We start from the raw sequence: 27,998 nt of genomic DNA, 5'->3' as shown, positions 1-27,998 counted from the left end.
TTTACAGGAAATAAGAGTATCAGGAAGTAGAAAGTTTTTGAGATGTGTTGTGTCGCCGAAATGACCATAGTGTTAAAAGTTTAACTTGGTTAAAGACTGGACATAGTGTTGAAAGAAAACCAGGTGTGAAAGCTGCATACGAAGTTTAAGGTAGGATTTAGTTGAAACAATACTTTAGTTGAAGCGCTTGTCTGCATGAAAACAAAAACCGAAAACATGTACGCCTTTGTGCATAACTTCAGACAGGAAACACAAACAGAGGGAACGTGATTTTCTTGTGTTTTGAGTGCACAATGTTATGAACAGAGAGGTAGAGCATAATGTCAAAAACGGAAGCACCCTGATGGATGTCTGTTCAGTCACTGCATTAAACAGGCCTGGCCTGGACTACCTACTGTAACTATAACTAGAGAACTACATAGCTATATACAGGAATTGTATAGATAGATTCTGTGATGTAAATCTGGTCATTAAGCCAGCGTTTAATACATGATCAGAGTTAACCAATGGGTGTTCTGGGTGCTGCTGATTATTTTCCTTATTAATTATTCTGTTGATTATTTGTTTGGCAATCAATTAATCTTTTTTAGTTTAAGCTGAGGATCAGAGGAAGAGCAGCTCGGCCCTCAACCACAAGATTGGTGGTTCAATCCCAGGCTCCTCCGGCCACATGTCAATCAAAGTGTCCTCGAGCAAGACATTTAACCCCAAGTTGCTCCCTGGATGCTCCTAATGCTTAGGATGGGTTAAATGCAGAGATTGAATTTCACTACTTGTACCTATACTGTACGATTGTGACGAATAATAATTTTATAATAATATAATACATTTCTTCTTCAAATGTGAGGAAATCATGAAAAATGGCAATCACAACCTCCTAGAGGTCCCAGGTGATGGCTGGTTGCGTCTACTCAACAGTCAAAAACCCAAAGATATTTGAGTTATAATGATGTGAAACTGAAGAAAAGTCTAAAACTTCAGAAGTTTTAAGCAAATAATGTTTGGCATTTTTGCTTAATATTTGATTATCAAAATTGTTGGTGATTCATTGGCACTAGAGTAAGTTTAGAAAGACCAAGGCCTCAGCTGTACTTATTCTTATTCTTTATTTATAAAGGACAACACACATTAATCAACATTTCTGTAAATGTGCCAGTGTTAGCCAGCTGGCTAATTTTAAACTGTAGTCCTTTGGCCAGGTGATTTTAGACCAGAGCAGCAGGAAGCAGCAAGCAGGTTAAACTCTACAGATAGAAGTCAACTTTGAGAGTAATGCTAACATTATAAACACATGCGAAACTTTCACAGTTGCACATTATCATACAAATGTTTGTTTTTAACACAGTACAGTCTAGAGATGAAATCTGGGTAAAGGGTTGACAATGTAGAGCTGACCAACTGAGTCTGAGTCCTGAAATATTCACTGCACAAACGATTAACTCTTTTTATGTAGCCTAGATAACAACGAGGCATTTTCTTTAATGCCTCAAGCCAAAACTTCACATTTTTGCATGGTAATGATCTAAGAGTAGCAAAGTTGTTTTTTCCATTTTCTGTTTATCCAATATTTTTGTTTATTGGTCTGAGCTCTGGTGGGCCACGAGTAAGACTTAAGTTTATTCTTGTCATTTGTTGTATTGGCTGTAGGACCAGCTGAGGAGGCCATGAATCGTGTCCCCCTGCAGCAACAGCACAGCTGTGGGTCCTGGGAGCTGAAGGAGCGGCTGGGCACCGGAGGCTTTGGGAATGTCACACGATGGCAAAACAAGGTACACGCTCCACACACTTTTAGCTATTACACTATTACATTTGAGCATTTTAAGTAGTCAGATAGAAGACAGCTAAAGTTGGTGGCTGGCATTTCCCAGCAGACATCAACATCATCACCATCAGTGCAATTAACATATAATCAAAATTAGAGCTGTAAAAATAAATGATATACATAGCGCTGATCAAATACTAATACATACAATAAATCCATATTACAAATGAAATATTTTCTTGTCCTTTTTACAAATGAATCCTTAAAATTGCAGCAAAAATTCTCATATTCTCAGCATATCCTGTTTCCTTCATTGAGTTCAAATCCTTGTGTTAACTAATAGCCATTTTTTTGTTCACATCTAAATTAAAAACAGTCATATATAATCAGAATGACATAACAGTTCACAAATGAAAACCAATGGGTTTAAATGGGTTTTCATCTGCACTGTTTTTGTAAATAGTATGACATCAGTCCAGGAAGCTGTCCTCTTTGTTCTTGGTGTCTAAGAAAAAATGGTGTCTATTGTAATGATATCACTCTTAGTCACAGGATTAGAGCATTGTAGAGTTTCATCAGGACACTATGGGAATACGAACACGCCCGCTTAGTGGACCTTCCTCTTCCTCTCTTAAAAACTGTACTTGAGTTGTATTATTTATACCTCACACCTCCTTTTCCAGGCAAACTTAGAGCTGGCTTTGAGCCAGGCAGCATAATCATGTGAGTGTAGATATACAAGTGATGGAGAGTCAGAAACTGTAGGAAAGCACTTGAGAAAAGGATCCCTTTGAAATATTTTCTCTCGCGGTTGCACATACAAAGGTTTTTTACATAAACGGGTAACTTTTTTGACTGCTCTCTTGGTGGCTGCATTCCCGACCATTGTTTTGTTTTGTCAAATGAGACAATGTGTGTCACACTTGTTATAGTTTGTTTACATTCATTATAAATGTATAATTTGGCGTAAATCACACGTGTTGTGGGTGAAATTTAGTGTCTTCAAGAATGCATCTAAAAATTAAGATTGTCATATAATTTAATTCTACTGCTATTAACAGTAATCAAGGGAGGCATGTTCAAGAGTATGTAGAGTAGATGTATTGTTTAACAGTTAAATCACATTGAAGCTCATCATCAGTGTCATGGCAGACCAGGGTTTCAGAGGAAATCAGAATGGCAAGCGGAAATGACTTAACTGAAGAGCGCACCGCTGTGGTGACTAAACTTCCTCTACAGGAAATTCCCTATATTATTGACAATACTGTGGGCTATTATTAGTTCATAGATTGAGTTATGGGAAGCAGGGTGTGTCTCTCTTTCTCTCCAGGATGCCATGGAAAACGGGTAGTGAGATGTACTTGGAAAAAAAAAGATTGTCTCCTTGAGCTTGAGGAAATTATGTGGACATTTTGCACTGTTTTCTGATGTTTTATAGACCAAACGATTAATAGTTATTTAAATCGATAAAATAATCTGTAGATTAATCAATTATGAAAGTAATCATCAGTTGAAGCCTTACATGTAAACTGTAACATACATTCCCAAATGTGGACACTTTAAAACACTCATGACCAAGATTTTTGGTAGTTATTAGCTACTAGCTAATGGATATTAAAATGAATTTGACTTTCTTATGAAATGCCTAATATCTCAAACGTGTGTGTGTGGGTGTGGGTGGATGGGTGTGTGTGGGTGTGGGTGGATGGGTGTGTGTGTGTGTGTGTGTGGGTGGATGGGTGTGGGGGTGTGGGTGTGTTTCAGGACACCGAGGAACAGATTGCGATAAAGCAGTGCCGTCAGGAGCTGAGCGAGAGAAACAAAGAGAGATGGTGTCTGGAGATCCAGATCATGAAAAGGTCAGTTTTACGCTCGCATGCATCTACATATCTAAAGGGCCCACACAAAAAGAGTGCCTTTTGGGTCCCACCACCATTCCTCTGTCACCTTCAAACACCAGTCATGTACAGGACACATGACAGACACATGGCAGCTTCATTATTATTCCTTCCTCCTATCATTATTCTTCCCAATTGCCAACCAGTTTCTTGGCAGTTTGCCTTTATAATATACATCACAGTGAAAATAAAGACAAGACACGTGGAAGAGAGACTGGGATGATTTGCAAAAAAGGTTCCCATTGTGTTTTGTATGGTTTGTGTCTTAACCATTAGATGTTATTAGTAAGGACTCTTCGCACCCACTTCACACACTCCAGCTACTCCTATCACGCAGCCGCCTTAGATCACCTCTGGCCAAAAAGAGAACATACAAAAACTCTTTTATTCCCACTGCAATATCTATCTTAAACAAGGCCAAATAGAATGTGATGCAGCTTTGCACACCTGCTCTTACTTATTGATGGAATTGATTTTGTTTTAATGTTATTATTATGTGAGTCACTAGGTGTTTGGTGTTTTAAGCCCCCAAGTCGCCTTCCAGGCAGCACGGCAGTGGTTATGTTTAGGGTTAGGGTTAGCTGCCTGGAAGGCGACGTTGGAGGCTTAAAACACCATCGAGCGAGTCGCTAATGGGTGTATGTTTTATTTGTTGTTTGTGAGCCCCTAACCTAAGACATTTTTTCTATCATTATGTGATAGACAGTAAAGCTTTTTGATTCTTGAATCTAGGACACCAGGACACACTCCAACCAGTGTCCCTGTGCTATAAACAGAAATAAGCACAACATTCACTACAATAATCAAGCTACAAACTAGATTATGACACAGGCCGGGCCCTCAAGATTAAGTAATAAAGCAAGACCTGCCTTAAGGTCATGCTAAGATCATAGTCACATATTTATTTGTAATTCAGTAAAAAGTACAAAAGCTACAATATGTCTTGTCAGTCACAGTTTTGTCTTTCAAATCAGTAAGCATCTGTAACATGCAGGGTGTGAAAAATGCCAGATTTCCTAACTTTTTAGTTTGACCACAGCACCTTGCATACGTGTGTCTCTGTGTTTACAAAAGATGTAGAGGTGTCTTTTGCTGCAGTGATGCATCTTAGCGTCTGACACATTTAACTCGGCTGAAGAAATTGGTGATTTTCCCTGATTCTTTTTCCCGTCCAAACTCTTTAATGCTTTGCCTTAAAGTTCTTTTTGGCATGGGAGACAAGTTTTGGTTTGAGTCTTGTGACTCACTGTGGTACATTCCATGACAAGCAGGGTGCTTATGAGTTTGTCATTTGACTTTTATGTACCCATCTGTTTCATAAGTTTTCTCAAAATACAAAAACTAAATTTGTACCCTGGAATAGTAAAAATCACACAAGACATTAAATAATTTGAACAGGACATGGACGTTTGGGTTATTTTGGTGTGTCGGTGGTTATTTCTGACAGGATAATGTGCCGCCTCCTCATTTTGCTCTGCTTTGGTGTGTGTGTTTCATTTCCATACACGTCTGCATTGTCTATCAACAGTTTCAGTTTGGGTGTCGGGTCACTGGAGTTGTGTGTGTGTGTTTGTGTGTTTGTCATCATTCGCTGGTGCAAACATGAGTATAAAACCATTTCTTTTCTAGTCCCAGTTTAACAAGTGTGTTGTTTTCAGACAGACATGGTCACGACCACAACCCTCCCGTGCACCCACGCTCAACTCGTGGAAAAACCACAGGGCAGGGGACTCATATATGGCAACCTACTATTATATTATTACAGCTACTTAACACAGATGTACACAGATGTGTTAATAGAGCTTTTATTGGGTTACTTTTCATTGGCTGAATATATTCAAAACCAAGAAAAAATATTAATTCATACCACAATCTTCTGCAGGTTTACTATTTCATTTCATCCTAAATCTTTTCTATCCCCAAAAAGTGTTTTATGTAACGCTGAAGAGAGGCAGAAAGAAGAAGAGATTAATCAGATCATATTTGTAGCGCTTGTCTCCCCTGAAAGAGATAGAGTCCTATAGTAACACAATATGACTATACTTCTAATTTGACCGAACGCTTCGTGTTGCAGGGAGAGAGAAAAAAATGTAAATGACTGATAATAACTTAACAACAGCTTATTATTCTAGTGATGACTATCGTATATCTCCTGCTGTTGTAGCTGTCTAACACACTGATTGGATGTTGCACAATGTTTTGGTTACAGTCATAGTGCAGGTGCATCTGGTATCAGTTTGAGTTAGTTATCTTTATATTTTTCCTTTGTGGGGCCTGACCCTGTGACAATCAGAAACACATTGTTTCAATCAGAGTTATGCAACAGGGAAGAATGAGAAACAGAGAAAGTACCAGAGCAAGTCAAAGAGCAGAGGGAGTAGGGGGAAAACTTAACCGATAAAGGTGTGCATGCAATTGTGAAAGTGTGCCATTTTAGATAAATCTGGTGGACACAGCGATAGAGATAGGATGCAAGAAAAAAAAGATTAACTCAGATTGATGTGATGCAGGTGTATACTGAGAAAAAAATGTTTAGTGTTGCTTCTTAAAAATTGGCCTAGAACAGTTGTTCCCAACCTGGGGGCTGGGATCCCCCAAGAGGCTGCAAGACAAATCTGAGAACGTAGATCAACAGAATAGGTAGGCAGAAAAACAAATTTTTGCCACAAATCCTTCTTATTTTTTCAGACTTTTCTTTTTTACTGGATTATTTTATATCTCCAGGCCGCTAAAACCTACTTAAATTAGACAACGTATTGACGTATGCAACATGGTCTCTATTACAATTCTGACAAACGGCATTGTGACTACTACATTTATAAATCTCGAATGGCTAATACTTTTGGAAGTGGATTATTGTGTAAATGTACAGTATATAGCTCAGCGGGTAGGGCTGGGTTTGAGTCCAGCCCAGGGCCCCTTGCGGCCTGTCTTCCCCTCACTCTCCCCTGCCTTTCCTGTCTGTCTCTCACATCAAAATAAACAAACAGAAAAACAGTACTCATATTTACTCACATAGGTTGGATCATGTTAACGTTGTCGCAGCCAGAGAGGTTCCTGAGGGAATGCAGAAAACAATGACCACCAATGACCTGCCACTGCTGGCAATGGAGTACTGTCAGGGAGGAGATCTGAGAAAGGTAAAAATCAGTTTGTGAGAGTGTCATATATGTATATGTAGTTTAGGACCGTGGATTAGAGCCCATTAGGGCAAAGTGCTGAATCATAATACATTAACAAGGAGCTGTAAACGTGTGTGATTAAACTTTTTAACCACTTATCATGACTCTCTGAGCACCTTTTTAAGTTTTTACATTTTACTGAGTTTAATATACTCGCACATGAATGTGACTGTCTGATTTGGTTTTTGATCAACAATCAGGCGATTGTTTGCACTTCTTCTGTGGGTGAAATCTGGAGCGGGTTTTAATCCAAAACCAACTAAGTGTGCAGCCTAAAGCGATAGACAATGTTGGCACCAGGCAGCCAGAAGAGGAGGAAAATGCCAACCGTCGCAGACCGCAGTATCATAAAAATTTCAAAGCATCCCAGATGGCCAAAAACTAAGCAGTCGACTCTTTTATCGGGCTTGCCACGGGTTTCCAGCAGTAGAACACGTTAAAATGTATTGTTTAAAGTAAAACAAACCAAAGGATTTACAACAGAAGTGCTGATTTGCCAATTTGCAAACTTCTTTTATTTGCCAGAAATGCTCTTAAAAATATGATAAACACCGCAAAAAGGCCTTGCGAAAAAACATTCTATTAATGTATTAGAGAAAGTTGATACTTTTGTTTTCTGCTTGAATCTGATTTTGTTTATGACCTCAAATGTATGTCTGATAGCTTCTAAACGGTGCACTTAATGGATGGAAAATAGCTGTTTTATAGAAGAGCAGGGAGTTCTAAGACATTATTAATGAAGACAGATTAACGTTATTCATTTTATCATGTGTCTGTGTTTGTGCTCTCCACAGTATCTAAACCTCTTGGATAACTGCTGTGGAATAAGGGAGGGCTCCGTTTTGATTCTGTTAAGTGACATTTGTGAGTATCCTGCTCAATCATTGTGACTGTTATACCACTTTAAAGCATGTGTAAGTGAGAGTGATAGATTGATTGTGCGGTTGAGTCAAATGGCAGCGTGATTAGTTTCCTGGAGTATAGAGGAAATGGTCCTGGTCACCAGTATCGTGATGTCATCAATGACCCTAAACCACCGACCTCTTAGTCACCATGGCGTCAGCTTACACTCACACAGAGGTCAACAATTGGACTCTCACGCTCACCGTGCGTTCGTGGGAATCGGAAAAACATTTTTCCCAGTGAAAACATCATCATTCATGTCGCTTCATGTAGGAATCAGAGGTGGAAAACTCGCTAACAGAGTTTCCCAGTTGGTGACCCTGACATTTGATGTAGGCGACTTTGGTTCACTGAAAATATTTCAATGTTAATAAACTGTTTATTGTGGACAAACGCCTCTGCCAAGAAACATACACAGACATAACATGTTTCAAATTATTCATAAATGGGCCCATGTATTAAAAAAACGACACCTTATCCGTGTCCTTTCCCGTTCGTTGCCCTGCAGATAACAAACAAACACCTGTCCATGTGCTGTTTGTATGCTCGCATAAGAAAACGGCAGCAAATCTTTTGTTATTGTGGCCTGCATGTTTTTACACACCTGATGCTCTAGGCTACGGCCAACAGTTGGTGGCAGTCATAAGGCAGCAATAAGTTGTTATGCCAAACGCCAATATAACAGAAGAAGAAGAACACGCATCCCGACCATGTGAACGCTGGCAGTCGGAAAAACAACGTAATCACAGGGGCGGTCCCTGATATTCCCAGGTGGCATGAACGCACCATGAGCACACTTATGATGACATCATGGCAGTGATGTCACTTGACGGTCAGGGCTGAAGAACATTTTTGAAAATCTTGGGGTGTGAAGTTAGAAAGAAGTGAGCTTACCAAACCTCTGTTGCCCACTCCTCATCTCTGCTTGAGGCTAGCGGCTCAAGGCTACATTAGCCTCCGCTAGTATAACACACCTGATTCTCCCACCAAACTGGCAGTGAACAAGTTGCATTGTGGGTAATGTAGGTGCCAGGTTTTGACAAGGAAGAGGAATGCATGAAATAAAGAAGACGATATTTGGTCCTGCTGCATCCATTTTGATTATTTTATTTTTAAACTGCCCATCATGAGTCCGACAATGTTAAGTCTTAACTTTGCTTTGAATAAATCAGTTAAGGAAAATACTCCTGTATAACTATCGTGTCCCTCTTGAGAAGCTTGCAGGATAAAACATATGTTTTCACCAGCTGCTCTCTCTGTATTTAACTGTATTTGATTTCTCGTTATTTATCGCTCTACATATCCGCCAATGGAGATATATCTGCCATAAGCGCTAATATTAGCCGAGACATTTTTTAGTTAAGCTCTAGTTTACAGGCAGCATTAACATCTTTCATATGAGAGAAAGCCATTAATCTTCAGCAATATTATTTATATACAATATAGTTTACAATGCATGCTATTCTAACTCTGCATTCTTCTTTTCTTCTGACTGTTATCCCATCTTTTTCTTTTTCCTCCCTTCAGCATCAGCTCTAACCTACCTCCATAAGAAGAGGATCATCCACAGAGATCTGAAACCAGAAAACATTGTGCTGCAGCAGGGAGAGAAGAGAGTGAGTTGTAGACCCTGTGAATCATCTTGTTTTGACAAATTCACCCAAACCACAACAAAGAGGTCATTTAAAGGCATTTTGTCTCTCTGTGGGTTATGTGGAATAAGTGCAGGAGACTCGTCTCTCTCACGTCCACATGTTTACCCTCACAAGCTGAGCACAACTTTGCTGCACTGAATATTTAATGTGGAAAACTCAATCCTTCAGCTGAATCTTGCAGTTACAAGGAATTTTTGCAATTGACTTGCTATAACCTTCGTCTCTGGGCCTCCCTTTATTTAGTGTGTTGTATCCTCCAGCCTGCAGTGGGACACAGGAAAATGAACAGCAGTTATATAAATGAGGCCAGACATATTAAAAAGGTTATATTTCCATGTTTATGCACATTGCTGTGTTTATAGAAATGGAACCAAACAGACTTTATCTGCACTAAGTTTATAGTTTTGCATGAACACTTGTTTTTTTCTGGCATACTAGAGAAACCGTGAATCCAACATTCAGCATTCATTCATTCATTCAATTCAACATTGATTTCTGTTAATGTATTCTTGAATCACTCAGGATTTGAAAGAATAGTTTGACATTTTGGGAAACAAGCTTACTCGCTTTTTGCTGAAGAGTTTGATGAGAAGACACCATTGTCATATCTGTCTGTTTATACAGTATATATATATGTATATATATTCGTTTAATCCCTACAAAAACCAAAATGTAAAAACAACAATTTGCTGTTTTAAGGGGGTTATGCTGAACTATTTCTTGGCTCTGAGCAGTTGCCAAGCAACCAGATACAAGAGTGGTTTTGAACTCTGCCAGAAAGCGAATAATGATATTTCCCAAAATGTCAGACTCATCCTGAATTATCCATTTGTAATTGTAGGATATCATTTCTGCTAATAACCCTTTTTTTTTCTTTATTCTCTCCCCTAATCTTAGTTGATCCACAAGATTATAGATCTCGGCTATGCTAAAGAGCTGGACCAGAGCAGCCTTTGCACCTCATTTGTGGGAACACTACAGTACTTGGTAAGTGATGAAAACACGGGTGGACACATTTTCCACACGATCTCCTCGCCGTATTTTGGACAGTAACAGCTGAACTTTCTCTTGAACTTCATCCTCCAGGCTCCAGAGCTCATTGAGAGACAGAAGTACACGGTCACTGTGGACTACTGGAGCTTCGGGACTTTGGTGTTTGAGTGTATCACAGGATTTCGCCCTTTCTTACCAACCTGGCAACCTGTTCCTTGGTAGTACCACCTTTCAGAAATTCCTATATCTGATCCAAGTTGGAGATTTGTTCAAAATGTCACAAAAAGTCATCGTGAAGGAAGTGAAGTCATGTTTTCCAAAAGTAGTTAAACGATGATGCGTGTCGAAATTTCCAACATTTCTCCCTTCTCAAATCTAAATTTTTCTTCTTTTTTTGCTTTTGTACTTCTATGGCGATAGTCTAGCTTTTGCAAAACACGCTTAACAATGATGTTTTTGAATGTTAAGCAATGAAAAGAAACATTATTGTTACTTGATTGGATTGTAACACACAGGGAATGTATAAATAAACGGGAGTTGCTAAAGCAAAGAATTACAGGATATGTGGGTTCCAAGGTCAATGCCCCTTATGCCTCAATAATATGACAAATCAAAATTATCAGATTCCGGGGAATCTGGGATTACACAGAAGAAAAATACTCTCCTATTATTGCAGGTTCAGTTCCTGGCACTGTTGTGTTTGGACAAGGGTCCGACGCCCAGGGCCAGGTTGATGGCTCGGATCTTTCACACAACTTTTCCTCTGTCAAACACTTTTTCTGTATCTTATTGAAGTTTTGAAGTCCCAAAAATTGTTAGAAAAATCCACACGAGTCAGGCAGAGTCTGATGTGAAAAGAGTTTAATGTGCTCAAAAAGGTTTGACGCACAGCTTAAACCCGAGCAAGCTCCGGAGACCTAGTGAAGAAATGAGCCCTTTCTCTCCCTGTTTATATCTCCTATGTTCCCTCCTCAGGGGAGACTCTACACTTATTTTTAATATTCTTCCAATTACAGATTTTTTTATGACCTGTTGCTAAGGCGTCCAATTTATCACACACATGTAAAACTCCATCGGCCCTCCTTATGGCCTCCTACAGGCCTCCTCACGCATTCACATAGACACACATGCAAAACGACTTCAGTCTCTTCAGCTGGCCTCTCGTGCTCCACATATACACACACACACACACCTGTGGCCACGGCTTCAGTGCTCCTTTGCTATTCGGCTTTTCGCCTCTGTGTGAGTGACCTTGATATTCTGATATCAGTGCTGAGCGCTTCAGAAGGAGATACAAACAGAGAGATATCTTCCACACAAAAAAACGCTTTCTCATAAACTTTAGGAATTATGTAGCTTGTTATGTAAAGTTACACAGATTATATTTCAAAACCACACAGTTTATATTATAATATAGTACCATAATGTTTTTTTTACCAGATTTTCTTACAACAGCACGTAACTTGATGTGTTCACAGGTCGGAATTCCCGTAATTAAATTAAGCATAAAATGGGAAATAAAAAAAACATTTGTTCACAAAAGTATGCAAGATATGCAACTCCAAACTTAGCCTTTTCTCTCATGTATTCCATTTGTATCCTTTTTAGGCACAACAAACTGAGGCTGAAGCAGGACGATGATATTGTCGTCTATGAGGACCTCTTGGGGGAAATCCACTTCTCTAAACATCTCCCTCAGCCTAACAACCTCAACAGGTGATTTTATCTGTGATAGACACACACACACACATACACATGAAAATGCTAATTTAAGACTCTTATTATCTCAGTCTAACGTGTTGGCTGGCGTTTAACAGTCTGTTATTAGAGAGACTGGAGAGGTGGCTGCAGCTGATGTTAAAGTGGTCTCCTCAGGAGAGAGGCAAAGACCGCGACACTACACCCATGGACTGCTTCTCACAGCTGGAGCTCATACTGCAACTCAAGGTTAATTCATTCATGTATTATTTCACTTTGTCTCATTTTCGCCTTATGTAGACATCTTTTTGTTGTTTTGTTGAACATTACTTAGATATCACTGGTCTGATGTTGGCAGAACTTAGAGAGAGATTACAGCTTTGTTTCTGTCGTCAAGCTGTTTCAGTGTTGATGGAATTTGAATGGATTGTGCACATTTTTTGATTTAGACCAACACATTTACTTGTTCTTTCTGCAATGTGCTACAATGGCCCTTATTTTTTCCCTCAGCTGGTTCATGTCCTTAACATGATTTCTGCTAAAATCCTGACGTACTCTGTCTCCGACGAAGAGACTGTGGCCGACCTACAGCTGAGGATAGAGAAAGACACCAACATCCCTGCAGCCAATCAGGAGCTGCTGCTGGAGGCGGGGCTAGCCTTGGAGTCCCATGGACTGGCCACGCAGTGCGCCATAGATTACAAAGTAATATCTCAAATAAACACTGTACACACCTTCACAGAAACGTCAATAGCACAATGTTAAAACGGACTGAGTCAAAGTATTATTATTATTCTCTGCATCTGTAGGAGATAGATGGGCGACGGACAGACTTGCCTCTGGTCTTCCTGTTTGATCGTTCCTCTTGCAGTTATGAACCTCAGTTTTCTCCTCGCACCCTTCCAGAAAACATCCGCTTCGTCCGTGAGTACACAACAATAAGCTAACAATATATATTTTTTTAAATGTCTTCACTTTTCTGCAAAGCTTTTCTATGTTTAAGATGCCTTCTTCTCTTTTGTTGATTGCAGTTAAATCTGCCTTAGTGGCTCAAACACCATGAACACTTTTGCTAAATATTTTGGTTAATTGGGTACTCAAGCAATTATTTCTTTGTGTGGCTCAACTAGGATGTATGCTTCACTTAGGGTTCCCACAGCATAGTTTTGTAAAGTAAAGAAAATAAAGTCTGTAGCAAACAAACTGAATGCCTGAATTGAAAACCCTGTCATTTTATAACAATATACAAACTGTAATAAATAAAATTACAATAAGCACTCTTTGCCTTTGTGTGACTGTGTGTCTGTCTTTCTCTCTCGTTCTTTGTCTTTGTCATAGAAACCGACCCCAAACGCCTTCTGACTTACAGCCCTCTGAGGAGGACCTGCGGCCAGGCGTGGCACACCATCCGCTCCCTGAAGGAAGACTGGCAAAGACTGCAGCAGGGGCAGAAAGCTGCCATGTAGGACATACACAAATACACACACAAACTCCCACGCACAACATACACGTGCATTAACTGTTTTGAAAAAACAAACATCTTTATTTTCCTCTTTCTTTCAGCATGAGCCTGCTGAGACACAACTCTTCACTGTCCAAACAAAAGAATGAGATGGTGTCCATGCACCAGAGACTCATGGCCAAGCTGGACTTCTTTACTACAAGCATCCACATAGATATGGACAAATACCAGGAGCAGACCGCCACTGGGATCGGTACGATATTACAAAAACACGTTGGTAGATAGAATGAAGTTCATAGTACAGTTGCCAAAACTGCCTTTAATCATAATTGTTTATAGCTAGATTTTGTGGAAAGTGCACTTGAATGTGAAGAACATTTGAGTTTGCCACCGACTAATGATAGTCTTTTTACGTTGTCTAGCGTCAGAGAAACTCCTGGGCGTGTGGAGGGAGATGGAGCAGACTGCTGTCAGCTGTGGTCAGGTAGAGTTGCGTGTGTTTCTGTGTATGTGTGTAGAGTATTCAGTGTGCTTTTTTAAAAAAAACCACATGTGGGTGTCTAGGCTAAGGTGAGTGAACTGGAGGAGGAGATGATGCAGCTGCAGCCAGACATAGTGGATGTGCAGAGACAGCCGTGGAGGAGTGGAGAGGCCCTAGACACACTGTAAGTCTGAACCAAACTTCATTGTAAAAACAACTGCTTTGGGAGCTTTAACCCTGCTCTCTTCCCCTCTTTGTTCCTCAGTGAAGGAAAGGCCATGGAGCTGTTCCGCAAACTCAGAGAGAAACCCAGAGGTTTGGATAGCATGCGTGTGTTCACTTCTTACATAACACTCGTTACAGTGTTTCCATGTGAAAATAAACCTGGGTTTTCTTTTCCTTCCCTTGCTCAGACCAGAGGTGCCCAGGCGACAGCCAGGAGGTGGTGCGCCTGGTGGTTCAGGCTGTGCAGTTCTACGAGAAGAAGATCAGAGACTTCTACACACACCTCAGGTACTCTGAACTCTGAAAACAATTCCCAGATCATATCACAGGGCTCGTTTTGCAGTCTTCAAGAGACCAAGCACACCTTGTGTATCTGTATAAAAATGAAGTGAGGCATTGCCAGAAATACTTTCGTAATGTGATGGCTAAGTTTAAGGTGACACATTGCAACACTTAATTAAGGGTGTGTAGGAAGTGTAAAAATTTACAATATTTTATTAATGAAAGATTTATTTTTAAATTAAATCATCCGGTCTGCGGTTACTAATGTGTAAAGTCAATAATAAATTGAAATAAAATTATGCTGGATGCTCTGAGCACTGAGTAGAGGGGATCAAATAATCCGTGGGAACTTCTTTACTTTTTGCGCCTCTGTATTGGACCACTATTTTTTTGTGTGTATGTGTTATGCAGTAAAACAGCAGTGTGTCGTCAGCGTGTGATGGAGCTGCTGCCGAAGGTGGAGGGTGTGGTCCAGAAGATGGCTGAGAGCGAACAGGTCCTGATGAGTCTGCAGGAGAAACGACAGAGGGAGCTGTGGAACTTGCTCAAAGTCGCCTGTGTGAGGATGCATGAACTGCTTACAGACACACACACACACTCGCCCAGCTCTGCTCTCCCTTTAGGGGGATGTCTGTTGATTGCATATAATTGTATATCATGATATGAATAGCCATACATAATAATCATAGAATAGCAGCAGGTATGTAAAAGTTTCACTAAATTCTCAAGCACCACTTCACTTTCAGTATGTTTATATCTGCTGCTACACTCATCAAGCATCATCTTGTCTTGTGCAGAGTAAAGTTCGCAGCCCGGTGAGTGGGAGTCCTGATGGATTACGAACTCCCTCTTCAGTGCCGCCTCTACTGACCCCCAGACACAGCTTACAGCAGTTGTGAGTGCACTTACACACACACACACACACACACACACACACACACACACACACACATAATGTACATACCACTCACTGCGGTTTAAAGGACGTTTTCCATTCAGGGTCACTTTCGGTGTTGTTAAGGAATACAGAAAGTAAACTTCACTCATCCACACAAGTATTGGTAGAGTTGTCGACAAAGACACGTCTTCTTTGTATAATGACCATCTCCTACAAACTTTTATTTTGCTTTCACACACTCCCCACCGCTCTTCATCATTACCAGAATCTTTCAGAGGCACAGTTACATTTCCTGTACACTCATAATGTTGATGTTAGTTTATCTGTGTAACATCTGCATGAATCACTTTGGGTGTGTCTGCAGTGATGAGTCTCTTGTGGAGGAGAGCAGGACATTTGAGAGTCGACTCCAGAGTTTGCTGCATGACACCATCCAGGAATCCGAGAGCAGTATGGAGGTACATTCATGCTCACACTCCCTTTGTCAGCGCTCACACTCGTTTTGTTGTGATACCAAGCAGCTGTCTGGTGTAGTTTATGATGATTTGAATTGTTTTATGTGTGTTGATTAATAAGAAACACAACTCTTTGTTTTGTTCTAGGTGTTGAGGGAGTGGACGTGGCTGCAGGGAGGCCAGAATTTCTCCAGTGACCTCTCCTAAATTGCATTTGCTTACATGTAGTACATTACTGCCTCTGTGTGGATGGGATGTCAAACTACACGAGGATGTGGTAATAGCTGGTCTTTTTAACAATATGAATGGAGTAATAGCTGCTGGCACATATTTGCTTAATGAGATTAAGGAGTAGGTAAACCTACTCACAACTCCTGTCTGATGTTGTGAAGAAAGAGGCACTAAAGCAAATGTATCTCGTATTAGAATGAGAAACATTTGTTAAAGCAGGATCTTATTTATTCACCCAGTTGTCATTTTAATAGAACATTGAATATCTTTTGGGCTAGAATTACACTTCATAATGGAAAGATCAACCATTTCATTGGTACCATTGATTGAATCTGATGATCGTAACATACGAACCATTTAGAAAGTCCCAGTCTGACCGTACCTACATACATTCCTGCAGTGTTACAGTATGAGAAGAGATGTGCACGCTGTACAAAGGCTCACACTGAATCTGTCATAAAACAGCTGGCAGACATGAAGAGTACATTTTATCCTTAAATTTATAAGTGAAAGAGAATTCATGAATGTAAAAAATGTTTTACCAAAATTGACAGACAGAAATAATTCTCTAATGTTTTGAAACTATACATTTTAGTGACATTTATTTCACCATGTTTGGTGGACTTTTATCATAAAACTACAGATTATATTTTAAGATTTATGCACATTCATTGAAACGTTAAAAAAAAGTTATATTCTAAAGATATCCCTTGAAATGTGTTATGTACCTAAAATGTAAATGTGTATCCATTTATATGTGTTTCTCACTGGACCAATATTTTTCATTGCAAATTTTATTTCAGACAGTCATTGAACAACATGGGTGAAGTTTATAACGGTAAAAAAACTATTTTAAGTGTATGCTGAATGACATCCACTGCTAATAATATGGAGGGTGGACACAAAAAAAGGAACACATGGTGCAGTCCAGTATCCCTGCAATAATTACAAGTGTTGTGAAGCTTGTAATGTAATGTGTTTTCTGGATATAATCCCAACTATTGGACGTGGTCTTTACTGTGTATAGATCAAGTGATGAGAGATGTTACATATTTTCGAGTATCTGTGATATCTTGTCTGTGTGTACGCCTTTAACAATGTCAGAATAACAAAATGTTTGATATTTCTATGCAAACTTTCAAAACAAGTTCATTTTGTATCTTGAATACAGTATTTTACTGTACTGTAAATTATGTTTACTCTGCTTGATTTCCATTTCAATAATTCCAACCAAAAAATAAAACATCAAGATCATAGTGTTTAACAATCTTTATTCCATTAATTCAATAAAATCAGTTTGAGGTTCTAACTGTTGACTAGATCTCCTATACAAAGCACAGCACAGATAAAGTGAAATGTAGTGGTAAAGGTTGAACAGGTACAGGACACAAAACGAGACAAGACAAAGAGGTGACACAGAGTCTCAAATTACCGTCAGCCCTTTTACCAAACAGGACCTGAAAAATAGACATTTAGGCAACTGAAGGTTCACAGTATAACTGTGTTACTGAGGTCTAATGGTGAAATCAAAGTCCATTCACTCTGAGAAGGATCAGCCGCTCTTTGTCTTTTTTCTGCTTAATTCTCTTCAGGTTTTATTGCATCTGTTTAGTCACTGTACTTGTCTGTGACAATGAAAAGTACAAAAAAAAACTTCTAGCCTTGAAAAACAAAAAAATACCCAAACGAGCATCCTCTATTAATCTTATTTATGTCTAAAACCCAGAGTATATCTGAACAAAAACAAGCTGACCAGACAGTCAAAATCACAAGCCACAAATCTTTTTTCAGGAAGAAAACTGATAGTTTAATACACAAATGCTCTGTTGGAAGTGCACTTTGTCTGCTCAAACTGGTCGTAAGCAGCACATTTTTTTGGAGAACAGGGATTTTGCATGAATTACCTGTTTACAAGTCTGTTGTATTCTGATAATATCTGCTCAAAGGTTGGTTGTGGGAGTTGTAAATAATGTAAAATGTAAAAGTAACCAACACAAGAAAATTCTTGACTCTTTTAAAACTACAGTGCCGGAGGTCTTGGAAGCTGCTCTGGGTTTCAGGGATAAGGCCAACGAATGTGTGTATCTGTGTGCATATGTGTGTAGGACTCAGAGGGAAGATGTGTTTACGTGTCGCTGGGTCGACCTTAACTGTGTTCTCACATTTGGGCTCTTTATTCTTCTCTTGTGTTTCTCTTCTTGTTTGTCCTCCTGCTGAATCTTTACGCTTCCAGCTCGAAACCCAAGCCGACTTTGTGTCCACCGCCGTTCATGTTCTTCCCGTCTATCAGCCCTGAGAGGGTGAGCTTCACTCCTGCAAGGAAGAGGGTAAGATTATGTAGCCATGCCTATGGACTTTGGATTGTTGTTATAGAAAAGAGTAAAAACCAAAAGGAAAAAAATAGACAATCAGCTAACCTGGCCTGAGGGTTTGTGTGTATCCAACTCCAACTAGGCAGGCGTTGTTAACTTTGGTCTGTGAGAAGAAACAAAACATTATGAACTGGTGAGATAATCATGAACACAGCATTAAGAGAGTGAAAAAATGGGATCTGGGATGCAGTTACATAATGTACTATATATCATATATATGGATACATCAGCCTAAGGTCAACAACTGAGAAAATGATGGCTTAAAAAAAGTATCTCAGTTACGCAGATGAGTAAGTTTAGGGAGTTTTTTTTATTGGCCACGCTAGCGGCTCTAGGGATAGCAATGTTGGCCTGTTGATCCATCAGCTCACCACTTTGGTGCAGACTGAAATATCTCAACAACTATTGGATGGATGGACAGACATTAACTGTCTCAGAATGAAATCTACTGACTTTGTGGATCCTCTGACTTTTCCTTTAGAGCCAACAGCAGGCATGTTTGGGTTTTAGTGAGATATCTTGACAACTGTTGGATGTATTTCCATGATACTTGGTACAAACATTCATGTCCCCCCTCAGGATGAATTGTAATGACTTTGGTGAGACCCTGTGTTTCCATTCACGGGAATTATCAGGTAAAAATTTCACTATCTCAAATACTTTAGTTAATCACCAAATACCTGCAAAGCTAATAACATACCCACCAACCTCAGCTGTTCCTTGTGTTTATTGCCAGTTAGAAAATGTTAACATGCTAACACGCTAAACTAAGATGGTAAACAGTAAACAAATATACCTGCTTAACATCAGCATGTTAACATTGTCATTGTGTGCATTAAGCTCAAAGCATAAGTCTCACAGAGATGCTAGCGTGGCTGTCGACTCTTAGTCTTGTGAAATCTATTTCTAGGATTTTTCCCTGTTTTCTCCCAAATTGGAATATATAATTCTTTATGCACTGCAGCCATTGTCACTGCTAACTCTAGTGATGAGAGTTTTAGCATTTTAAATGTGCCCATGATGTTTAGAAGTCAGTTCTTACAGACAGGGAGGCATCCTTATCCAGCTGGTATTTGGCTCCAATTCCAAAGCTTGTGTTGTTGCTGCCAGCTGTCCAGGCCAGGTGGACTGCCGTCTCTAAGTTGCTGTTCACCTTTTGGTAAATGGAGCCACCGAACTCTGTGCCATCATTACTGAAATACAAAACACAGATAATAATGGAGGAGATTAGCAGGAGTGCATATTAGTCTGAACATGATGATCAGATCTCTCGTTGCTTCCCATATCTAATGTATCCCTTCCACTTCCTGCCTCTCTTTACTGTGATGTAGTGACTCACACGTTGGTGTGAAGCTGGAAGTCACCGGCCTTGTATCCAAGGGAAAAGTTGTTCTGGGTCAGTTTAGATTTGGATGTGTCAAAAGCCAACTGGTAGCCTGCCAGCCAGCCCTCGTAGCCCAACACAGCAGCTGCATGGACAGTGGGACCGGACATGTCGAAGTCCAGGTCACAGCCAACATTTACAAAGTCACATTTGTAGCCTGATTTCAGTTTGGCGCTCTTCTTGCTACAGAAGGAATAACAAGGAAAGAAAAGGGGGGCAGCCATTAATATAGTGGTAATATATTTACACTATACATCTGTATTGCTTGACTAATGTATTCACTTTATATATATATATATAAACTACTTAGCATGAACAGGATTGTTCTTACCCAGTGTTGGGCACAAATGACGCATCCAAACCAAGCTTCAGACCTTTAGCCAGCTACAGACAGATAAATGAGAACAGACCATGAGCTAATATTCTATCTGAAAGTGATGTTGGAACATTTTTAATAGGCTAGTAAAGTAATATATTCTTTAAGTACTTAAAAAGACTAATATCTTTTGTTTGACTCCACCTGGTCCTCCATGGTGATTTCTGTGGTGAGAGTGTTGTCTGTGTTCCATTTCTGGTTGAAGTTGAGGCCCAGCTCATTCAATTTGTACTTGGTCTCCAGGTGGCCTCCTGACTTTCCTGTGTCAGTGTTGTTGGAGCCGGAGGTGGAAAACTCCTGAAGGACAAACGGGGATGAAATGATAAAGGGGGGGGTGATGAAAAATGAGGTGGGAAGGGAAGCAGAACGGCACATTAGTTAGATCTTAAAGCTATAGTGCGTAGTTTCTGCTGCCCCCAAAACTGTCAGCGCATCCACATGATACAAGCCTTCTGTGACCACGATGGTAGTCTTACTTAGCTTTGTAGCAACTCATTTGGCAATGGCTTAAATGTAACGGACGTCCATTAATATCAAAAAGTTACGCACTACAGCTTTAACTACAGAAACTAGAGGCAGAAGGGGAGAGAAAGCATACAAGAAAAAAAAGAAGAAACAAAGTCAAAGGGAAACAAGAATTGCTTCTCTGCTTTTTTTTTGCTGTATGGCCGGTTATTTAAAAGAAAAACAAAACCTTTTAAGATGGAGAAATGAGTTGGGAAATATAGGCAGGACTGTGAGGAAGAGGTTGGTTGTGAGTGTAGTTGAGGATTAGTGCTGTTACGGCTGCGGCATTTGGGGTAAGGTTGTCGCTTAGACGAGCTACAGCTGCAAAGAAACACTTAGCAGAAAGCCTGCACGCATGGTCTGTACACAAACATAACTGGTATCACTGGCTTACCCTGCAGTGCACCTGTTTAATCATTACTTATGCACTCTCTTACCATCTGACGGGAGCATCCAAGGAGGAAGCAGAAAAAGGAGAAAAGAGAAAGTTAGAGAGAACCACACAGAGTTTACATGCTCACTGGGAAAATGAAACACAGCGAGACAGAAAGCAGAAACCTGTGAGTTTAGACACAGGGGGAATACATTTACGATGTTGTTGATTTTAGTGAGGTTTGAGTTTTGTGGCATGTGGGAAACTGTATCCAAGTGATCATTATGATTTTACCATGGCAACAAGCATGTAGCAACACAGACACACAACATGTCTGGAGTTAACTGAAAACTCTGAAATAGAGCACCTTTTTCCCATTAGATAAGACGTGTTTGAGTGAAAAGAGTAAAGTGTTAACTTGTCAGGCAGACAGAGTTAATCTGCTGACTGTGTAGGTTAAACTAAGTACATGACAGGCAGCAAACACACTCTGACATGAAGTGCTGCAAGGCAATCAGTCCGCCATTTGTTCTGCGCCGCAGAGCGCTGAGAGAGAGGCCTAAACACGTCAGAATTACAAAGACGGCAGTAGTACTTACAACACCACTCTGGGACTTGGTCTTAACATCCAGCTTTAGAATTCCATATCCTGGAGAAAAAAAGGAAATTGGGGAAATAAAAAAAAAAGGTTGGAAAAATAACCATGTACTGCACAGCATGGCTCTGAAACAGCTGCAGCAAAATAAACAGTGTGCATTCAAAGTGACACAGGGCAAACAAAAAGTTCTCTCATTTCTGTCCGGTTTCAGCAAAGCTTCATCCAAAACTGTTTAACTAATCAACAACATCATATCAACAGTATATGTATACATTAAGAGAATTTGTTGAGTTACCAAAGCCCTTGTTGAAGATGTCTTTGGCAGATTTCCCCAAGTCTGAGTATGAAGGAGGGACGGCCATTGTGCCTGAGGAAACAGACATGCACATTATAATAAAACGCACATACACACTTTATTGCATAAATCCATCTAAATGCATAATTAAAGGGATACTCCAGCAATTGAATAATGCGCTTCCATAAAGTTGGTGGCCCTAGCATGTAGCATTGTAATTTCCCTTGCGGGATTAATAAAGTATAAATTATTATATATTATATATTATTATACATATATATTATATATATATTATTATCATGGGCCACGCTCCAAAAATTCTGGAATCTGCATTTCCCATAATGCAACTCGATAGTGTCTTTCATTCTCAACCTAGTACGCACCCACATCTTACATACTCCTCCAAATCGGTGGAATGCCCTTTAAATCAAAATGCTAGAACAAATGCTACAAACAACTACGAGCTGAATACCTCTTGCAAACGCATGGAACTCTGCAGCTTTGAGGAAGATAAGCAATGCAACTCAGAGAGCACTTCTGAAGGCATAAACACATGTAAAGTGCTGCATTTGCTCACGCACAAAGCATCACAGAGAGCGTTTTCTAGCAAACATTTACTGGCAAACAATCATCAATATACAGGGAGACCCTCACCATCTGGAGGGGCCCTGTCTAGATGAAATCCAGCTTCTCTCCACCCTCTCCATCTTCTACGTAAACCCTATTGATTGCATGGCAGCAGTCCATTAGCAAGCAGCGGATGTTGTTAAACTAATGTGACTGATTCTCTGGGAGGAAGAGACCCAAAATGTACAGGAGCAAATATTTTAAAAGATCACAGAGCCATCCAACAGACATGCGTCTGCAAGACTTACTACTGTCTTTGCAACACTATGCAAAGACAGTAGTAAGTATATGCAACACACCCCCATTATATGGGCATATGCTATGCTTGTGAAGGAAAAGAGATTTAATATATATGATGTGTAAAGAAACACTATGCAAGCCAATGCAGTAGAGCTAACCAAAGCAGTAGCAGGTTTGGTAAGTCAGCAACTATGAGTCCTGCACACCACTGCACTGCACCGGGCTTCAGACAGTCATCAGGGTCCCCTGGCTCGGTGTGCAGTGCACGTGTGTGTGTGTGTGTGTGTGTGTGTGTGTGTGTGTGTGTGTGTGTGTGTGTGTGTGTGTGTGCGTGCATGCGCGCACACAAGACATCTTTGCAGAAGCATTTAGAGTATCCTGCACTCACTTATTACCTACAGTAATAATGTTAATGTTTTACTAGTGATTCGCATTCCTTTCTGTGCTTTTGTCCTGCTGCTCCCTTCACTATTTATCTCCCCACATCTTTTCTGCAGAAGATGGAGACTTTGCTTTGGATAATGCGCCCTCTATAAGCTAATGAATCAATGATTGAGCCCGTGCAGAAAATCTAAATGCTGTCACTGCAATCAAACACAGTAGAACTGACAAAGGATAAAAGATGAAAATTTAATAGATATGCAAGTCTGGCCTCACAAGCTGAATGTCACTGCAGCCAATGCTCAATCCAGGGATCTTTTTTTTCTACACACACACACCCAACTCACCATGTCCCTTAGGTGCGTGGTGCTGACATGTCACACAGTGGCCTTTGTTGCCTGCCTGCATGCCTTTTCCTGTCTTGTCCTGCTGCACCTCACACCCCAATCCTTTCTCTGCCATGTCTCTTCAGAGGAGGGAAGTGCAATGAGGGACAATAGAAAAATTCGCCAAGTAGTCTGGCACTGTTTTGACAGCAACGGTGCACAATATGTGGATTTGTCTGTAGCTGCTGAGAATATTAGCATGCTTCTTTAGCATTCAGTCAGAGCTCAGAGGTCTCCTTTCTATAACTGGCCAACTATTGCATAACATTTTACTGTATGTGCACAGGCTAGCAGATGATGAACGCATGTACTTTGTGCACAGGATGTGAACATGATAAGGCCTATGTACAGCCCCTGTATGGCACTAATTTTTATCAGACAAAGAATACAGATTAGCTACATGAAGGGTACAAAACGATGATCTGGTGAAATATGCCGCTTACAAGGGCACAGAAAACACAGCATATCATACAAGTAAGCATCTGTCCACAAGTATTACATCACCAGCATGTTAAAGCAGCTGTGATGGTGTGGCCGGGTTGGCTCAGTGGTAGAGCAGGTACATATATACTGAGAGGTTTATGCCTCAACGCAGAGGTCCAGGGTTTGAATCCGACCTGTGACAATTTCTGTATGTCTTCCCCCCCTTTCTCACCTAGCTGTCATGTCAAAAAAAGGGGGGAAAAAAGGAGAAGAAAAAAAATGCGGCTGTGATGCCACTTGGTTTCACAGTGTCCTTCACATGTCACCTATAGGCAAGATGAGCAGAGTCCTAAATGTTCAGTATTCTCTTCAAATGTGTCTTTTCCACATTCAGAGGTGGTGTAGTCCTCTAAGCCCTGGCAAACTTGTTTCAAATCATAAATATTTCTTCATATAGGGGTTCCCTGTTATGATTAAAATAGGCAATATGCGATAACGATGTTGAATATCGCAATAATAAACTAAACATATTAAAGTGTACTCAAGTGTACTCATAGCATGCCTTTCTGCTGCTTTCACTATTCTGCTAAAATACAACAAATTGCTTATTGAGTAAAAAAAAAAAACTGAAAGGAAATGATTTCCAACATTATATTATTATTTTTCTGAACAAAAAAGGCACCATTAAAAAAGTTACAATTTAAAGAGCAGTTTTCTACTGATACTCTCTTTCAATTAACTCAAAAAAATCCCTTATCCCTTGGGCGCAGTAGAACTAAACACGTCTACAAATCAGCACATTTTAAGTTAAGCTTGTTAGCAAAAAGTTGCTCATTTACACATTCAGCAGTTACCATTAGTCACCTTTTCTTCCCCAACTAAATAAGCCCCATCCACTTCAAACCAGACCAACAAACAAAGACCAGAAATACAGAAAACTCCAATGTCAAATAACGGAATCTGATCAAACTTTGTGGTCTTGTAGGAACCCTTCACCTGTAGTAAGAAACTGATTGAGAAAATATTTTTCAGGGCCTCCATCTTTCTCACACACAAACACTGGACCATAAATCACAGTATGTGTAATGAATCCTGTCCGTCTCTGCTGTCTCAGCATTGCTCTTTATTTCTCAAACGGTAAGCAAATGTGTGCCAGCTGACCTGCTGACCACGTGTAAGTCCTGGACTGTCTTTGTCATTTCACCCAACAGACTCTGCAACCCCTTACCTCCTCCCCTACGCAGTCCATTTTTTACCCTTTCCCTTCTGGCCATCATCCATCAGTCTCAACACGCAGCTCTAAATTTAGCCCAGGTAAACCTAACACTACAACACATGTGACTAGGGTTTCAGCATGTGTCCTCCTCCAGGTTCTGCCTATTAAAATCTCTACGGAAACAAATTCATTTGTCTGTATACTCCACACTGTATTTATATACAAACACACTCCAGCTACCCGTCTTAACACTTTAATATACTGCAACAAAATGACAACCTTGACTGAGCGCAAAGGTCAAAATGACACCCATAAACAACAGTGGTACTGTATGTACAGCAATATGGTGGTTGTGTGATAATGTCAACAATCAAACACAGACAATATCTTTATTTTGCCAATTAGCTGTTTTTCCATGTTGGTCTAACATGGATAACACTGTTTCATGTGCTTGTAGTAATTCAGTCTTGAGAGATTTTTGTGTACAGAAAAAGCAGTTTGATTGTGACACACATACCATTTTGTGACATATTTAGACCTCATATATTAGACACCTGCTCTTAAAAATCGGGAACAGCTGTCAATGTGTTATATATACACAGCAAAATTAGTGTGAATTGCCTATTTGCTGGTTAGAATTATTACCAGTTGACTGATTGGAGAGCTGGTTGTCCTCTCACAGAGCACTAGTGTGTTACATCAACTCTGATTGATATAAACAGATGGTTACTCTTGATTCTGACTACCTATGATTATATCATTATTGAGAAATCTATTGAAAAGTATAATGTCAAAGAGCAAACTGATGTATCAATTAATGGGTCAAACGTAAGTGTTCAATTTGTGTTGACGGGAGAAAAAACACTTCTTATATTTGTAAAGGTGAAGCCAGTGTGTTGGATGTTTTTATTTAATGTAAATTGGTTATTGGCTATTCAACTGTCTTACTATTTAAATACACATCATTTTAGCAATAGTTTTGACATTTATTCAATTGTTGAATAACAGCAAGAATTTAGCAGTTTAATATGAAAAACACTGGTGATCCCCCCCTTGCTTTTTTGTATACACTGAACAAAAAAACTATAAACAGGCAGTTACCCAACACTGGCCGACTTTTCAGATAAGGTTAAACCAAGGCAAGTGTGTGTGGCATTAATGGTAGGAATGTGTGGGTGTGAGATAAGGTCAAGTGCAGTCATGTTACACTAAGACAATTTATAGCTTGAATGTAAAGAGCATGAGGTAGTGACAAATGTGTTATAGTGTGATGTGTTCAGCATCCAGGGAGTTTCAATGTGTTTAATGACAACAGTTAAGACTGATGTGTGTAAGCACCTGTTTACCAGTGCGATTGGGTCTTGTAATTAGGGCTGGGCAATATATCAATATCGATAAATGAGGCTAGATATCGTCTTCATTTTGGATATCGTAATATTGCAATATGACACAATACAAGTGTGGTTTTAAGGCTGCATTACAGTAAAGTGATGTAATTTTCTGAACTTACGTTGTTGTACTAGCTGTTCTATTATTTGCCTTTACCCACTTAGTCATTATCCACATTACTGATGATTGTTTATCAAAAATATCATTGTGTAAATATTTTGTGAAAGCACCAACTGTCAACCCTACAATATTGCCACAATATGATGATGTTAGATTTTCTCCATATCGCCCAGCTCTACTTGTATGTAATGCTCACTGCAGCATCCTGAATTGTTAATAATTAGTGTTGTTCAGCTCTAAGACAGTCTGGCACAGCTCTGATTTCAGAACTTTGGAGAGTGACGCTCCAAAAAAGCTAATGAATTTCCACAATGTTTCCGAATAGTGTTAAACTTTCAATGATTCCTCCAAGCCGACCATGATGTTTATTTTGCCTAATAAATAACCTGTTCACTACCACTCTGTGTCGAATAAGTAATTACATTAACATGAGCGTGCGTGGCTATTGCCAAAAGATAACGTCCCTTGTCATGTTATTGATCATCATGGACCTTGTGCTTCTAGACAAAAACCGTCAGATAAGAAGTTTAATCAAGATTTATGGCATCACGTCGCCCTGTCCATAAGTGGACGAGTAGGCTATTTTAATTTACCAGATGCATCCACTTTTGGTTTCCATTGTTCGTGCGGCCATAATATGTCTGTTATCTGCCGGAGGGGTACCATCACTGCAACAGCTAACTTTTCAAAACATTTCTTTTTCCAGCTGTCGCATTTTTGATGTTGCACCGCAATGGTAAAATATGTTACTGTACTTCATAACATTTGCAGAGAATATGACTCCCCTCGTGTCCCCTGTCATCATCATATTTTGAGAATACATTTTAGTAAGTAAAACTCCCTTTGTGGGGATTAGTTTCAGGTGGTTTACAGATTACACTAATGGCAAATACAGGCCTGAACTGGCATTTAAACCCTGGCATACCCGCTGCTGCTGTTACACACCCCTTATGTGTGACTTATATCTGATTGACATTCAAGCGAAAATTGTCAACAGCTAATTCATCATGCAGATAAACCGACATGAGACAATAAGTTTTGTAAAATAATAATTCGCTAATGTGAGTTATTTCTTACCTTTGTTTATGGGGCGGAGCGTGCAGAGTTTAACGACGCTGTTCGGTGCAGCGGGGCACAGTGAAGGAGAAAGCAGAGACAAACACACTGGGCAGGCGCGAGTCAGACC

General features: G+C 39.9%; 2 protein-coding genes across 4 annotated transcripts; one reads left to right on the top strand and one right to left on the bottom strand.

Annotated features, from left to right (window-relative positions):
- The first annotated feature begins 1 nt into the window (after position 1).
- Positions 2-17,379, top strand: ikbkb (inhibitor of nuclear factor kappa B kinase subunit beta). The gene is made up of 22 exons (XM_078251122.1): positions 2-150; positions 1,648-1,769; positions 3,527-3,621; positions 6,680-6,800; positions 7,637-7,706; positions 9,273-9,361; positions 10,298-10,387; positions 10,487-10,611; positions 12,002-12,109; positions 12,211-12,340; positions 12,602-12,796; positions 12,901-13,015; positions 13,430-13,553; positions 13,655-13,806; positions 13,976-14,037; positions 14,118-14,218; positions 14,300-14,349; positions 14,448-14,547; positions 14,953-15,100; positions 15,339-15,436; positions 15,804-15,897; positions 16,042-17,379. The coding sequence occupies exons 2-22, from the start codon at positions 1,665-1,667 to the stop codon at positions 16,099-16,101; spliced, it is 2,232 nt and encodes a 743-aa protein (XP_078107248.1). The 5' UTR covers positions 2-150; positions 1,648-1,664; the 3' UTR covers positions 16,102-17,379.
- Positions 17,380-27,998, bottom strand: vdac3 (voltage-dependent anion channel 3). 3 transcript variants are annotated; one of them, XM_078251123.1, is made up of 10 exons: positions 27,890-27,982; positions 23,626-23,742; positions 22,031-22,102; positions 21,737-21,786; positions 20,402-20,554; positions 20,213-20,265; positions 19,837-20,064; positions 19,540-19,690; positions 18,543-18,600; positions 17,380-18,438 (listed from the first exon to the last, which is right to left on the bottom strand). In XM_078251123.1, the coding sequence occupies exons 2-10, from the start codon at positions 23,738-23,740 to the stop codon at positions 18,347-18,349; spliced, it is 972 nt and encodes a 323-aa protein (XP_078107249.1). In that variant the 5' UTR covers positions 23,741-23,742; positions 27,890-27,982; the 3' UTR covers positions 17,380-18,346. The 3 variants fall into 3 exon arrangements, with proteins under 3 accessions (XP_078107249.1, XP_078107252.1, XP_078107251.1); XM_078251126.1 differs by lacking the exon at positions 23,626-23,742 and having other exon boundaries at positions 27,890-27,998; XM_078251125.1 differs by lacking the exon at positions 17,380-18,438 and having other exon boundaries at positions 18,538-18,600; positions 23,626-23,744; positions 27,890-27,993.

This window comes from Sander vitreus, chromosome 5 (assembly GCF_031162955.1).
Source record: "Sander vitreus isolate 19-12246 chromosome 5, sanVit1, whole genome shotgun sequence".
Lineage (NCBI taxonomy): Eukaryota > Metazoa > Chordata > Actinopteri > Perciformes > Percidae > Sander > Sander vitreus.
This window is presented reverse-complemented; position numbering and strand designations above follow the sequence as displayed.